The 16,952-nt window shown below is 40.6% G+C and overlaps 2 protein-coding genes and 1 long non-coding RNA gene across 5 annotated transcripts in view; 2 read left to right on the plus strand and 1 right to left on the minus strand.

Annotated features, from left to right (window-relative positions):
• On the plus strand, positions 1–8,483 carry asb8 (ankyrin repeat and SOCS box containing 8). The gene is made up of 4 exons (XM_086048043.1): positions 1–101; positions 789–955; positions 1,040–1,144; positions 6,176–8,483. Exons 2-4 carry the CDS (start codon positions 827–829, stop codon positions 6,809–6,811), a joined length of 870 nt encoding a protein of 289 aa, XP_085904169.1. The 5' UTR covers positions 1–101; positions 789–826; the 3' UTR covers positions 6,812–8,483.
• On the minus strand, positions 4,480–10,294 carry LOC147152529 (uncharacterized). Its single transcript, XR_015089075.1, has 2 exons — positions 4,774–10,294; positions 4,480–4,700 (listed from the first exon to the last, which is right to left on the minus strand). It is a non-coding gene; the product is annotated as an uncharacterized LOC147152529 (long non-coding RNA).
• Positions 10,133–16,952, plus strand: part of atf7a (activating transcription factor 7a) — a 39,908-nt gene continuing 33,088 nt past the window's right edge. For 2 of the 3 annotated variants that reach the window (XM_086048003.1, XM_086048030.1), the window contains exon 1: positions 11,201–11,265. The gene's annotated coding sequence lies outside the window, so the exon portion shown is untranslated. Of the gene's footprint in view, positions 10,497–11,200; positions 11,266–16,952 lie in introns of those variants that run through there. The other variant, XM_086048012.1, reaches the window with a different exon arrangement.

Below are 16,952 nucleotides of genomic sequence, written 5' to 3' on the forward strand. Positions count from 1 at the left end.
CGATGACGTCGTATTTTTTGTGTCTGTCAAACCGAGTAGCAAACAAACGGTCCCACCAAACAAGCAGGTTGTCAAACGCCTCAGTTTGCTGATCACAAACGGTACGTCTTCACCGTTAACCGTCCACTTGTAGATGGTCGAAGGAAGGTCCATAGCCAACTGCTCATAATTCATGTCACTTGTGTTTTATGTGCCTACGGTTTTGGTTCTCGGCGCTAGTGGCGTTAGCTAGCTAGCGCGCTTTCTGTCTGTAAGAGTACTTGGAGACAGTGGTGCAAAAATAGCCGAGAATGTTTTAGAAATGAGACCGTCAGTTTGTACTTTCCCACCAGGTGTTGTGTGGCTACCAAACGTCGTCCCTTAGTGTAACGTGTGCATCGTTTTTATCCACAATATCCTGTCTTTTGGCGTTGGAAAGCGAGTAAAGCTAACGTTGCGGATCATGCATTTATATCGCGTCTAATAGCCACTGTCACATTTAAGGCTATATTGCGTGTCACCCGTTTGTATCAATATTTCATGAAACATAAATGGTGAATTATAATTAAATGTATCCTCAATCCTCAAAAAGGGATAATTTTACAATGACATTTTGCTTTTTTTTCTACTTCATCTTAGAATGACCTGGCTCATGTGTCTGTTTTAAAAATCAAATGTGGCCCTCCAGCACCAACCTTTTCCCACCCCTGCCTTAAGATGCACGCTGATCAGAAGTCCTGCAAGATTTGCTATCTTTTGCTGTGTTTTCCCGTCTAACACTCACAACTGTGTGTGTGGATGTGCTACAGTGCTGCCCTTGTATGGGTGCCATGGTCGTCAGTAACACATGAGCTCTACTATGTGGTACATCATGCAAAGCATTCAAAGTAAATACTCCCTGTCCGAGCGGCTCATCCGCACCATCGCCGCCATCCGCTCCTTTCCGCACGACAACGTGGAGGATCTCATTCGCAAGGTGACCTCTTTTGTCTAACTATGTATCCAAAATATGTTTTTCCACTTTCAGTGATGATGGATGTTGTTAATATGTCACATAAAGGGCGCTGATGTGAACCGCATGCATGGCACACTGAAGCCCCTGCACTGCGCCTGCATGGTTGCTGATGCCGACTGTGTGGAGCTGCTGCTGGAGAAAGGAGCAGAGGCATGTGTCACACAACGATGAGTGGGCATGCACTTCAGAGACTCAGCTATTTTTATACAAGCAACTCAAAAGTCACGTTTACATACTATGTCCTCTTAAATTCTTTTTGTGGCACAGTTGGGATATGCATTATGGCATACTTGTAAAAGATAAAAAAAAAAAACAACATTATTTTCAGGTCACAATAAGGGCTCCAAATCTGGATAAAAATCCTATATAAATCCACTGATGAGATTCCTCGTCATTGCATACTTGACAAAATAGATATACTGATTAGTGGCATTTACACACCAGCATCTGCCCAAACAGCACAAACATTAAAAAACATCCATCCATCCATTCCTCTTATCCTCACAAGGGTCGCAGGCGTGCTGGAGCCTATCCAAGCTGACTTCGGGCAGTGGGCGGAGTACACCCTGAACTGGTTGCAGCTAATCGCAGGGCACACAGAGACAAACAAACATCCGCACTCACACTCACATCACACCTAGGGGCAATTTAGAGTGTCCAATTAATGACAAATGTTTTTGGAAGGTGGGAGGAAACCGGAGTTCCCAGGGGAAAACCCACGCAGGCACGGGGAGAACATGCAGACTCCACACAGGAAGGCTGGGGCCGTATTCGAACCCACAACCTCTGAACTGTGAGGCGGACATGCTAACCAATCGACCACCTGCCGCTCCATTAAAAAACACTCACTGTAAATCAAAACTACAGGGAATGCATAGACAGTAACAATGTAACTATTTTACATTAGAGGTGTAGAGAACATCAAATATGGCGTAAATATGCTACGTTTTGGTGTGTCGATTACCAGAGGTGCGCATTTTACAAAATTTTGCCGGTCCGTCATCCGTCAGTCCATCATTTTTAGCAAGCCGAACCAACCTATTATCGACAGTTGGTCAGTCCGTCAGTCAGGTAGTTTGTCAGGTATTTTATTATAGTCTGTCAGAAATCCGTTGGCCTGTCAGTCAGTCCATTTCCCATACACTTATTTGCCAGTCTATAGAACTAGTGGCTGCAGCTGTTTTAACTCCTAAAATGCCAAAAAGGTTCAATTTAAAGTTTAAAATGGCTTACCAGAATCCAAGTTCAGCATTGTGGTAACGGTAAATAAAATCCAATGCAACTAGCGCTCTCCAACACCTGTTTGTAAATGGGCTACTTTTTCATCTTCTTCTCTTTCTTCTTCTTGGTTCATGGATGGATTACAGGTCTTTGGTGCATACCACCATCTACTGTACAGGAAGCGCAAAGCGTTTCCATATATAGTCAATGTCCCGCTATTAAACCCACGAGACAGACTTGAATATAAATAATTTCACCAATATTTAACAGAAAACTGCAACCATAAAGGTTTATATGCAAATAAATACACGTAAATAAAATATTAGACTCAAACAATCTTTGTAGATTTGTGTTATCACAGCAAAGTGAAGTGACGTCTTCTGGTTCTGCCTCCTTAGACAATCACAGCCCGCCACCATATTGAAAAAAGGAGCACTCACTCTCACACAAATATAGTCAATGCACTCCTCTCTTAGTAACCCGCCGCGAACAAACACGAGACAAGCGGGGTGTGTTTCCATCAGCCAGCAACAAAATGGGCGCCCGACAGTGATGTACTGAGAGGTCCGTCAGTACATGACCCGGTTTGTGATTATTACACTGATGAACGAAAACTCACTTCTGCGGGTGCTTAATCCGTCTCTTTTTTTTTAGTTTCCCCGTCTACTGTCATTCATCAGCAAAACGGGTGTCCGTCGGTGAGGGACCATTCCGTCAGTCTAACGCAATACCAACCTCTGTCGATTATGAACTGTCGACTGCGACTAGCGGATACGGTCTTCCCTTGCTATATTGTGGTTAATTTTTTAAGGCTTTACTGTATTTTGGATTAAAAAAAAAATATATATATAATATATATATATATATAGTCATACAGCACGATTGGACACTTTTTTTTGTTAGTGCGACAACACGCGTCCAAAGAGTTCTAGCTCTTTTGCCCCTCAATGATAAACATAGTAATCTTAATGGAATGACTGTATAATTTCAGTTAAAAAAAAATAGCTACTTAAAGAAGTTGTTATTGTCGCCGTTAATGGAAATAGCTGATTGCTTGGACATTGCTGGAATATTTGTTTCGCATTGGCTCAAGATTATTATTGTCAACGAAAACCAACGAAATAAAACATTTTTGTTAACGAAATAATATAAAAATGAAAATGTTTTTGAAAAACGATAGTCTGCTCACCTAAAAAGTTCTACAAAGAACATGCATTTTTTTTACAAATACATTCTGAACTCTGAAAAAGATGCCTGGTACTTTCAAATAAAATAGTCAACATCCTTTTGAGTCCTCATATTCATGTAATGAAAGGCGAACATAAGTGATCCACCGACATTGAACCAAAAATACCATCTTCGTTTGTGTTCCTATATCATTATATCACATGCACTCTCAGTGGTATGCAAAGGAAAACTATACTCATGTGGGGGAGAGGTGCTGAAAAAGAATGAATGGCCACCTGCCTTGTTGGTCATGGGTGAGGTTACACGAGCGATGTTTGTATTTAACATGAACCCCTTTTCCACCAACAAGCCCAGGAACATTTAGTTCATGGTAATATAAGTTCCTGTGGCCCAGGTGGTTTGCATTTCCACCGCAACTCACAGTTCTCGGTAAATTATGCAAATGAGACTGATGACACATCAGTGGGAGGAATTCTGTTACTTTCTTACTCATTAATGACATCCTATGGCTCTTAAAACATCTTTGCAGGTAGAGAATAATTAAGTGACCTTTAAAGCTAGTATGTTATTGTGTATTATGTAATACATATTGGATAACTTTGAAATATACAATCGATATTCAAATGTGTCAACATGAAAGTGCTGTTGCTTATGTAAACGTATCTTTTTATTTATCCTTTTTCTCTAGTAGGCAGTTGAAAACTGATTCACATTTGCAATGTCGTCAAGGCTGCAAACAGTCTTTGAGGCGGTGATTTATATATTATTTTTATGAAAATGTTTTTCCCTAAGACACATAATAGCTGAACCTATTTGTAGCCTGTCATAGAAATTAACATGTACAAAATATATAGCTTGTGAGTATATCACATTGTTTTTATATGAATACATGTATTTGCTTTTATTTTGCCATGTTTTACTCTGCTGTCTGCAGTCTGGTCAGCATTGCAAATGCCTTCCCTACAAGGCAAAAGTTAAATAAATGAAATAAATACATGGCTTCATTGACAGCTCTTATAGAGTTTTTAATTACAGCAGTGTGAAGTAAGTTATGGAGAGAAAAAAAACCCAACAAATTATTCATTGCGCCTTTTTTATTTGTGCGCATTAAAAGACAAAACAAACACAGCCAGTAGCCAGGCTGAATTTTCTAGTCTTGCACTCGGACCAACTCGGCATCGTCGGCATCTTGGAGAAGTGTCTGGCTTGCCACATGTCATTTTCTGCCACAGTGAACTCCTGGCTTGCGATTTCCATTTCTGTGATTGAATCTAATGTCCTATCGCTATGCGCTTTCCTATTGACATGGAAAAGCAAAATTAATAACACAATTGTCCTACAAGTTAATGTAAGTGAAACATCTTACTGACACGGGCGAACGCTTGATGAGGGTTGCTTCTTGGTAGCCTGATGGAGAGCTCACACTTCCCCGCATTGGAAACTTTTTCAGCATGTGCATTCATCACAGCTGCAAATCACAAAAAACATGCAGAAAAATGTCATTAGTTTAGTCAAATTAGAAGATGCAAGTCAGTGATTTATGCAAACATTTGCATTTTATGTTCAACAGTTGGTTTTTCAAGTAATACTGTATGTAAACGCAATGTTTTATGTTCAAACTGAATATGACAGTGGCTTACAAAAACAAATCTACTTTCTGTAAATACAGTAAATCCACTATCCTCTTTTATGAATACTTCAGTGGTGAGACTTTGAACAGCTAACAATTTTCAGTGCACATGCACTCAAACAATTTGTGTTTCTGCTGGGAATTACTACAAGAGATAACTAAATGACAATATTCCAAGTATTACTGTGAGTGTTTCGTGTTTACCTTCATCAGCAGCGCCACAGCAGAATGCTTTGCTCCGGTGTCCAAGAATGAGCCATGGCGTTTAGTTGGTCGTACCATTTGATCATTCGCCAATCAGTCCGTTACTGACGGATGCCCATTTTACTAACGATTGACGAATGATGGGTCCTTTTTTAAATTATGACGGACTAAGCGCTGACGGGAGTGTTTTTTTGTCTGTCAGTGTAATCGTCACTAATCGCGTCTGTCAGTGACGGTCCGTCAGTCCGACCGTCACTGACGGATGTCCGTTTTGTTGACGTTTTGGGAGTACAGCGGGAGCGTGGGGGGACGGACTGACGGATTTCTGATGGACTGACTGATGAACTGGCTACAACAATTGAAGTCTGTCACGAAAAATGAAAGATGACAAATGACGGAGCAGCACTTTTGTACAGGGCATAGTATTAAATGTTCTATTTTCTATAGAAATTGTATTTATTTATTTTATTTAATTTAATTCATGGTTTAATCTACTGGTAGGCGAATACCTCAATAACACCAAATAAATCTTAAATCGGTGGCTCTGACAAATATTTTGAGCTACAAAAATGTGATTAAAAAACCCCAAAACGTTTTGGTTTGTTACAAGAGCACCATAATTGTAAAATTAACAATTACATTTGAGAAGCGAACAAGCTAAAATAACAACAATTTAAAATTAAACACTCATTATTTCCCAAAGTCTAGTTAATTACATGTAATTTGGGCATTTGTGTACGTGGGTTAATGCAGTGTGTCACTTGAAAAATGCATAGCAATACAGTGCCTTGCCTAAGTATGAGCCACCGTTGAGCTATTTGACCTTTTGCCACATTTCATTCCTCAAACATAATTAAAATATAGTTTTTTTGTGAAGAATCAACACCAAGGTTTTACATCATAAATCCTGGCCTATTTTAACATCTACATCTTATCAGGTGAACGCTTTGGATGGATATAACCGCACGGCGCTCCACTATGCAGCAGAGAAGGACGAGAGCTGTGTGGAGCTGCTGCTGGAGTACGGGGCACAGCCCAACGCTCTGGATGGCAACAAGGACACTCCGCTCCACTGGGCAGCCTTCAAAGACAACCCCGAGTGTGTGCGAGCGCTGCTCGACAGCGGGGCTTGCCCCAACGCCCGCGACTACAACAGTGACACGCCGCTGAGCTGGGCAGCCATGAAGGGCAACCTGGAAAGCGTCAAAGTGCTTTTGGACTACGGCGCACAGGTGCACGTGACCAACTTGAAGGGCCAGACACCCATCTCCCGACTGGTGGCCCTCTTGGCGCGCGGCCTGGGCACCGAGCAGGAGGAGGAGTGCCTAGAATGGTTGTGCCGGGCGGCCGGGCGCTTCGAGATCCGCCGGGCCGATGGGACGCTTCCCAAAGAGCTCAGTAAGGATCCGCAGCTGCTTGCCAGGCTCACCGGCATGGTGGCCAAGGCGCCCACACTGCGCTCTCTGGCGCGCTGCGCCGTGAGGCAAAGTCTGGGCGTGCGCTTCCTGCCCACAGCAGTCAAAGAGCTTCCTCTACCAGAGACCATCAAGGAATATCTCCTCCTCAGAGACTAAGACAGCGTCGAGTGATGGCGGAGTTTTTCTCCTCTCCTCAACCAAACACGACAGCCTCTCATGCCCCTTTTCCACTGCGCAGTACTGGATCGCCTCGGTCGAAAACCGCGCTGCACTGAGGGCCTCGGTCCAAACAAGACATACTAGTTAAAAGGGAAGTCAACCCAAACTTATTTTTTCCCAGAAGATGTTCTATGCAGGCCCACTAGCTGAAATACAGCATTCTGATTAATATTGCGTTTGTGGAATATAAATTGAGCAGCAAAATGCACCCACTTTTAGCCATCTCAGGTAACAACCAATCACGGCTCAGCTTCAGAAAACATGTCAGTCGTGATTGGTCGTTGCCTGAGCCCTGAGCAACTGTGATGTCTTTTTCAGTCGACAGAAGTGACAAAATGGCCGCCCCCTGAACTGACTAAAAACCGGTGGATTTCTCATATTCCACAAACGTGTTTAGACTAGTGAGCCTGCATAGAATATATTCTGGAAAAAATATGTTTGGGTTGACTTCCCCTTGAAAGTAACTCACTCGGTCCATTTTCGTCTCACTATACAGCTGTGATCAGTATATTGGAAGAAAAAAATGACATCTACAAAGGCAGACCTTTTAAATGATGTTTCTTTCAGGAGCAAATAACCAAAAACAAATGACAAGCATTGAACTGATTTAGCACAAGAAATTGATTTTTTGTGACACTTGGCACACAGTATGATACTCGTGTAACATTTTAGAATGTACATTGAAATTGGGAGAGTACTTGGATTTGGATCTTGTACAAGTGTATTGTGAGGCCATACTAAAAAGGAAAAAAAAAATCACACTAAGAGATTGGAAGCGTTGTAATCTAACCTATATAAATATATATATATATATAAATCCCTCTTGCTAACAACAGTGAAGGACAACAAGATTATTGTGTGTTTGTCATTTGGCATGTTCCAGTATGTATTGATACGATATCAACTTACCATGCTTGGAACCTCGACTGAACTACAGATAACAATCCGATACAAAAAGCATCGTTGGTACAGTAGAAAAGGGGCGTGACGCTGGCATTTCACATCTCAAGTAGCTTTTGATGGGATGTTGACACCAGAAGAGTGATGTATGTTTAAGAATGGCACACGGGTGTATCACTGCACCATATACATTCACATTATGATTAATGTACGCACCTCTAGAATTCCGAGCACTTGAAAAGTCCGTCACGGTGGTCTCAATGCACGGTATGAATGAATGAGGATGAGGGCTGTTGTTTAACGTTGTGCCATGGATCATCCAATGTCACTGTCTTTTACACTACTGACGTAGCGAATGATGGGAACAGTTGCGTGTGTAATTTTCGAGCTTTGCGAAATTGATTGGACACATAAGTCTTGCCTGATAACGTGATGACAACTTGCCTGCTGTTCTGTGTGCAATTCAATGTCAAACAAAGATGCCGTAGAGGAGCGAATGGTTTCATTACATATCGTTCGCTACATCCTCAGTTGATGTTTTTTTATTAATACTGTCTTTAATTATTAACAAAGCAAGAACTTTAAGTTACTAATGTTTTTAAGATTTACACAATATGCTTTGTTTGTACTATGTATTTAAGTTGAAAATGGATGGTTTTGTGTTGTGGTGCTGCAGATGTATAATCATGTTAAAGTCGCATCTTGTTTACGCCTGCAAAAGTGCAATTTTTTGGGGGGGGGTCACTTAAATGAAAGTAATGACAGTATAATGACCTTCGTCTTCAATATTAATCATCAGGTAGTCATTTAAATAAAACACATCATAGATGCACACTACACATATACTTAAAGCAACCTCCCTCGTCTAAACACGGCATTCTAATTAATATTGCAATTCTGGAATAAGAGTTAAGAGTAACCACCAACAGCTCACCTGTTTTCTGAAGCTGAGCCATGATTGGTCATTACCTGAGCCCTGAGTAAGTGTGATTTCATTTTCAATTGACATCAAGTGACAAAATGGCCGCCCCCTGAGATGGACAATTTACCACTCATATTCTCATATTCCACAAACCCAACATTGATCAGAATAAGATGTTTAGAATAGCGCGGCTGCATAAAACAAGTTTAAAATGCACTCAGAGGAAAACAATCAAGGTAGTCAATATTTTCATTCTTAACTGACTATTGGAGTTGAATAATTTAACCTAGTTATATTTAGTAAACTAGTTTAATTTATTAAACTATTTACTACATCAACTAATTTTCCAATGAACCTTCACAAACATATTCTGGCCCTAAAAGGCCGCCGTCGCCTGGCTAGCGCACTGGCTTGATGGTCGGAACTAGCAACGCCATTAAAAAAAAAAAATAGCAACGCCATATCGAGAAGTACGTACAAAATGACATTTAAAAAAAATGTTTCAAATAAAACGACACGTTAAACGTGATTCAAATGAGCAACACGAGAGACAATACTGCCAGTGCCAACAGAGAAGTGTCGGTGAAGCTGCATTCGAGGAAGGTGGGAAATCGGACTTATCACACTCGGTTTCGATCTCATAGCGTTCGGGCCGAATGTAAACAACAAAGATGTCTGATTCCGATAACTTCTTTGTTGTTGAGCTTCATCATCACAACGCACTTTGACCTGCAGCAAACCATTATTTTGTTTACATGAATAAAGTCATATCTTCAGAGCATTTAATTCATTACACCAAATAACTTGCAGAAAGATAACGGCGTATCGTCACGCAGTCAGTGCAAATCACGTTGTGTTACGTGAAGTTCTGTCAAACAACCGATAAATGAAGATAGATAAATATATGAACTTGTAAATATGTAAATATATTTTGTAAATTACGGTCACGGTCTGTCACCATAGGGGTCGCCATTGAAGTCGGTCGGTGAGGTCGAGGTCCTTTTTTTTTCTTCTTAACTTAGCAACTCAGACCTCACAGTTCGAAGGGGCGTTCTAGTGCACTTTTCCTTGTCACAAGTACTGTAAAAGTCCGACTTCCCACTCCCTGAATTCAGCAATATGCTCATCATGACGTAGTACCAATGCATTCTGGAACTTGTAGTATTACCAGTGTGCGCAAAATAGGGACGAGCGCATTTCGTATAGTTGCGGTCCAAGTGCACATCCGTCTCGAGGTTGAAAGACAACGTTTGAAAAAAAATATATATTTTAATATCACTTTTGGTGTTCAGGTGAAATGTATGGGTGCCTTGATATGAAGTTTTATAACCCTTATGGAGAATGAGATCTAATGATGTAAGGCTTACATCAACACATAAAGTTAAGTCACTAAACGGGCGCGCGCACAACCCAATCACTTCTGGAATATCTTTGAAGCCTTTTAACCTTACCCATAAAAAACCTATGCTGTCCAGCTGACTTTCTCTTCCCAAAGAAGCATTTCACGAGAGACGATTGTTGGCCTTATTGCTCCCTCTTTGTATGTTTTCTTTTTCTCGTGTAATTTGTTTAGCATATGTGATCGAGAAGTAACATAATGGAGCAGTTCAAAAGAGCGAAGTGCCGCAAACGTCACAATCGCTCCCCAGCAGCCGCAACAGCAGCGTCAGCGTCACACAGAGACAAAAGAAGGTTGAACACAACTTGGAAGAAGGCAAATATTCATGCCAGCAATTTACAGATCCAATTCTTCCAACCTACTGTGATTCTAATTCACTTGTTAGGATATACACTGTGCAGGTAAGTCCAGTATTCTCGTTCCTTGCCTTTGAAATATTCTCACGTTCCCAACCGCACCTGGATCAACACCTTCAAAACAATCTACGAACAATTAGGCATTTATAATTGCTTGTTGTCAAAAGGTGGGCAAACCTTTGTATCACTTTTGGAAGTGGAAAAAAAATACAATTACGCAATAAAACATTTGAATCACAATGATCCAGGGTTCTCCATAGCTTTGCCACTGATTAAAAAGAAACCAATTAAAACCACTTGGTAACTTCATATTTTAATCAAAGGCACGTTTAAGTTAATTAAGTAAGCAAATGACAAATGGAAAAAGCTGAGTTTTCCCAGTTTTTGTTTTACAAATTGAGCATGATCACGTTCAGCCTATCACAATAATGTACTCGACTGAAGTAATGCACTTCATCAAGAGTAATACTTCATCAAGATGTCATCACTGTCAGCATGGTTCTTTACTTTTGCACTATAGTTGTATGGCTACTGTTATGGCATAATTATCGGATCACTGTTCAACAGACAACCCCTTGTTAAATTTTCACATCCTTTTCTTCCTGCTAAGATTAGACGAACACTTTGTAGTATTTTGTATTTTGGGGGAGAGTGAGAGAGGTTTAATACTTTTTATGTAAATTAAAAAAAAAGGGCGGTTCACTCATGAGCAGCAACGTGAAGGACTTAAGTTGTCGCGATAACTTGACGTCGAGGGGAGTGTCAAATTCCAGGGGAAAGGAGAGGAGAGACAGAGAGAGAGAGAGGCGCAAGAGTGAGTTTGTAAACAATTTATTACCATTTAAATTCAACGTGAACGTGTCCCTGACGTTACCCGTTGATGAAGTAGCTTTTCGCACGCTCGTTTTCATGCTGTGTGTTTTTAAAGTGCACGTCAAGTGTTATGGCTGCTCAAACCTTTCATTCGGACACGCTTTGAACTCCCAAGTGTCAGTCTGCTAACAAGTCTGCTGATAGTTAATTTTCCCTGACTTTTGTCGGTTTGACGGCCGTAAAGTGTGTCGGGCACGTCGGCTGAAGTCGGCTACGTGTGCATTCGCCTTTATTTAACATTGTCGGAAACTGTCAATAACGGTGTTATTAACCGCACGAAGTGTGCTTATGGCCTGTTGTTAACGCTAGCACAGCAGTTAGCCTTTACTTGTTTCTTTTTTTTTCTTTTTTTTTCCTTTTTCTTTTTTTGGTCTTGTGGATACAAAAAGTGATTTCGGAGCTTTTAGCCAATGAGCGTCTGCTAGACGAGCCAAGTGACAGCTTCAGTGGCTTTGATTGCTTTACATGTTTTTGATTGACGTGCGAGTAAGCCAATCGAAGAAGCGAATCGGGCTGCCGTATTACGGTAAAAGGCGGGGCTACAAGGTTTGCCTAAAATTGATGGAGGCTAAAAACTATATAGTCTAACACGGCAAATGCTCGTCGCAGTTGAGAACAACTTCCTGCGATGCACGATTCTTTCTCCTGACCGCATTGGACGTCACAAATGTGTGGTTTCTGTTCAGCTGCCGTTTCGTAGACTTGGGTGTCTGCAAGAACAGGCTCAAGTAATGATGATATGTTTAGTATTGATACCTGAGCTGCAGAACGCCCCGGGATTCAAACATATGCTTGTCAACGCCTTCATTAGGAATGTAGGTCATGTTTTTGGCACACTTTTTGATTCTAAAGCGAAGCTAAAGCTTGTATCCAAGCAGGCAATGTGCTCACTGTCCACAAATTGGAAATGTTAAGTCACATAAATGTGACACGAGCACCCTGTCACATACTGTTTGATGCCAAGCATGTGTTCCTTTGTGTGAAAATAATGGGGTGCAGCACTTGGCATCAAAGTTACACTTTTCAACTTAAAATGATTTGCCATAATAAAGGAGATGCGAGGTTATTAGTTATTCTTCATCTGACGGATGAATGGCCTCTTAACATGCCCAAAAACTCACACATTTTTGCAAACAAATGTATGCTGGTGAAAGTGTTTGCGTCTTAGGTGGACCCAAGTTTAATGATAATTTTAAGGAATTTCCATGAAAAAGGGGATTCGAGGGCCCCTTCATTGCAGCTTGAATTATTTCATTCTTCCTTTGAAAAATAACCTGCCCTTTTTGCATTCTCCTGCATGGTGTGGTCGTATGGCGTGAATGATGGTGGCGGGCATATTGGATTTCATTTGTTCCGTTGTCCAAATCTCAGGTCCCCTTGCTTACATAAATACATGTACATGGCACGCTCAGTTTAGAAGGTCACAACCACATTAACAGCACCTCAGGATCCCAGTGTAGACCAATAGCCAACTTTCGTTCGTCCATCTCTTCCGTTGTTATTCTTTTCTTTTCGTGTGGGTCTCCCCCCTACCCTCTGGCTATTCAAGCCTCCAATTCCAGCGGCATGGCTGCAGTGTGAGCTATTAATACAGTTTGTTTAGTCAGTTTCCTAGCAAGCTGCATCAAACACTGGGTGGCTGTTGCTGCTTATAGCTGAGACTTGTTCCCTTACACCTGCTGAGTCGGAGAAACCCAAGTTAAATGGAGGGAGCTTGGCCGTCGCTCGCTGGGAATGAGAAAAAAAAAATCTGGACACTTTAAAGGCTTCCATGTCACCTTGGATGAAAGGAGGTGAAAATAGGCACACTTGATATCTTGTGCTGGAATAAATGGGATTAAGACAGTGCTACAGTAGACCCTACCATTTTCAACACCATCCCCTCTTGGAATCCTCCCCCACCCACACTTTTTCATACAGCGAGTAACTGAAATTGAATAATCTGCTTCTGATATCACTCTGCACTGTTTGTTTATTGAACGAACGCATAAAAGAGCCCGCCAAAGCCAAGATCCACACAAACAACTACGTGCATGTCAACATCGGGCAACATCAACATTGAAGTAAACAATACTTAAATAATACAAATGTTGGATGTTTCGCAATGTTTAGTCAACCTGCACATGCTTTAAAACCCATTTTTATTTCTTTGCTTTCAACACAGCATGAGGCTCTGACATATTTGCACAACCTAATGATACCCAATAAATGCTGCTATTAACTATCCTGCTTCAGTTTTGATGTATTCAGTAGGTTTGGGAATGCGTGGCATTTGGCCGATTAGATACATATCCACAAGTTGTGATTTGATTAATGAAAAACAACAACAACAATAAACAAACAATATCATTCAGAGCAGAACAGTTCGATACGATTCAATTACGTTTGGAAGCAGTACGATTCGATTCGGTATTCATTTCAATATTCAAAACAATGCAATCGTTCAAATTTGTTGATGTAGGCGTTTATCTTAAAAACCCCAAAGGACATTTTTACAGTATTTTCAAACATATCAAATACCACCCATCGCTGAGCATTGTTGCTTTATGACACTGTAAAAGACAGGCAACAACAAAACTATATTCTCATATACTGGGTTAATTAATTAATAGTTGACAACATACGGCTGGGCAATATGGCTGAAACAATTATGATATTATTTCCCATCAGTGGATATCAATATTTATTGATTGTTATTTTGTTGTTTTTTTGTAACTATTTAAACTAAGGCCTCAGAGGAAAAAAAAGGCAGAATTGAGTTGATTTTATTCTAAAATGTAATATTTAACCATTTATAAGAGTTCGACACAACTACGAAAAAGTCAAATAATAAACACACTGCTCAATATAGAGATAAAATAAGTGTGTATTCCAACAAAATGTGCAAAGTACCGTATTGGCCCGAATATAAGACGACCCCCTCTTTTTCAAGACTTAAGTTTGAAAAAAGTTTTTTTGAACACCAAATTAATTTTTATACAGAAAATAATTACAGTACTTCTGAAACAAATGATTATAACAATATATTTGAGAGAAAAGGCCTGTTATTTTGCCTCATTCAAATCTTAAAACCTCAACATTTAATTATGTAAACTAAAGTGCAATCACATTCGTAAATGAATGGCTTCTGGTTTTTGAAATGTAAATAAACCAATCTATTGTGATCAAACAACAAAATTGCAATAACTGCATTAACCATCAAAGTGAAGTCTGACTAACTGTAGTCTTGAAACAAATCTGTATAAGGAAAAACATTGCAATAAAATCATGCAAACTGGTTTAACTTGAGAGTAGCTGAGATCTATCATGACCGAACATTACTCCTCGCAAACAATTATCTGCCTCGCTGTGCTCAGTGTCGCTGTCCTTAATTCCATCCTCTGGCTCCTCCCATAGTACGTCATCCCCACGTGACAGGGGTTGCTTTGGCCTGCGGAGTCAAATTCAGCATTCGATTCAATCTGGCGCCATCAAGCGTCGTGAATGGGTATAATGTCTAGACCCCGAATATAAGACTACCCACACTTTTTCAGTCTTATTTCAATGCAAAAAACACCGTCTTATATTCAGGCCTATACGGTACTTGTCAACAATTGCAAATCAAGCGTGCAAATCGATATGCAAACACATATAAAAAAAGACCACAATGTATACATAGTGCAAAGTATTTTGTAAACACAGCAACCAGAATAAAGTTAAGGTTGTCAGAACATCTTTGACAAGTGCAGGCATACATTGAAATATCAAACCAGCATATGGCATCAAAACATTTCACACACCTAAAATATTACTTGTCATTCCATTACATGAATTTTTGTTTTCGTTTTATTGCACAATGTTCTTTGTTAAAAGAAGTTCTGAGACACCACGGCCAAACATTGAATCGCTACTGTGCATGTTCCTCAACAGTCTATTTTTAGACTACAAAAGAGTGAGTGCGTTTGATGATGTAACAACATTTTCTTGTTGTTCTTAGCTAATAGGGGTGTGCATCTTGTTGTTCTTAGCTAATAGGGGTGTGCATCTCTCCACAAAGGACGATTTGATATGATTCTCGATACATGGGGTGCGATGTGATTCAAGGATGCAGTGATTTTAAAGTGTAACAATTCAATTTGGTTTGTCCAGTCACTTAAATTAGTCGTGTCGCTCCTGCTGGACACTGGTGTATTTGGTTGGAAGCATCATTGTTTGGCACATAGCACAGCACGAGAGCTCTCGCTTTTGTTATAAAAGACGAACAAAATCGTAAAGCCACATGCAACCGATTGGTAGCCTCACAATAGTTGGGCCACAGCGCTATATAGTCATTGTGTCCAAGGAATCCTGGCGGATTTTGTATCGGGTTAGGTTGAAGAGTCTGCTACCGACCCAGATCTCTCTCCTTCACGAACATATATTTAGTTGTAGCGGTTTATTGTTCCCAACCCTAGAATTCACGTTAGTGTTTGTTGTTCTTGCTTGTTATAATTAAATGACATAAATGACATTGCCTTTCTAAATTATATTAGAATATATGTCCGAGTTGAAATTTACAGATAAAACGTTTAGTAGGGCTGCGCAGTATGTCGAAAAAATATCGAGATCGCGATAATGCAATTCATATAATATCTAATATTATATAGAATTTATAATGATAATAAGTTTTAATATAATTTATCCATCCAGCCATTATCGATACCGCTTGTCTTCACAAGGGTCGCGGGCGTGCTGGAGCCTATCCCAGCAGCGGGGGACATCCCGAACTGGTTGCCAGCCAATCGTAGGGCACACAGAAACAAACACAGACACACTCACAATCACACCTAGGGGCAATTTAGAGTGTCCAATTAACCTACCATGCATGTTTTTGGAACGTGGGAGGAAACCGGAGTACCTGGAGAAAACCCGCGCATGCACGGGGAGAACATGCAAACTCCACACAGGAAGGCCAGGGCCGGATTCGAACCTAATATACGTTCAGTACGTTTAGTATGACTGTTTGGAATTGTAATTATTGTTAATATCGTATTAAGTGTCTCAGCTGTGGAGTCAGCTCCTCTTTGATGCAAGACGTGCACAGTGTTCGGTTCTCACTGCTATGTTCCATCCCTTCCTCCCTCCCTCCCCCCCTCTATAGCACATGTCCTCATAAGAGTCACAGGATCTATTTTAGTTGATTTTGGGCAAGAGGTGTGGTACCTTCTGGACACACAATCCAACTTGCAGTACCCGGAGAAAACGCATAAAAGAATGGGGACGACATGTAACACAGGAAGGACAGAGGCAAGATTACAATCCCAACGCTCAGAACTGAGGGAGACATGTTAACCTCTAGTCCACTGTGCTGCCCACTTTTAGTGTGTCATGTTTTTCTGCATGTTTTACTTTTCGCAATGTCATGATAATTGCCGTTTACTGTGATCATTTAGGTCAGCCGTGTTCAAAAGTTTTCCTGCCATTTCTTCTCTGTGCAAGTGGTGATCCTCCAGCACAGCGGTTTCCAACGGTTGGCACCCGGGGATCAGCATTTTCTTATTGTTTCAAAATTTCGACCCATTTATGTAGAAGATAAGAACAATACGAGCATATATATATATTTCTAAAATAGCCCCTGGTAGCAAAACTCAATCTAAAATGAGTTTGATT

The sequence above is a fragment of the Filicampus tigris genome, chromosome 1 (genome assembly GCF_054856515.1).
Source record: "Filicampus tigris isolate MCC_2025a chromosome 1, RoL_Ftig_1.0, whole genome shotgun sequence".
NCBI lineage: Eukaryota > Metazoa > Chordata > Actinopteri > Syngnathiformes > Syngnathidae > Filicampus > Filicampus tigris.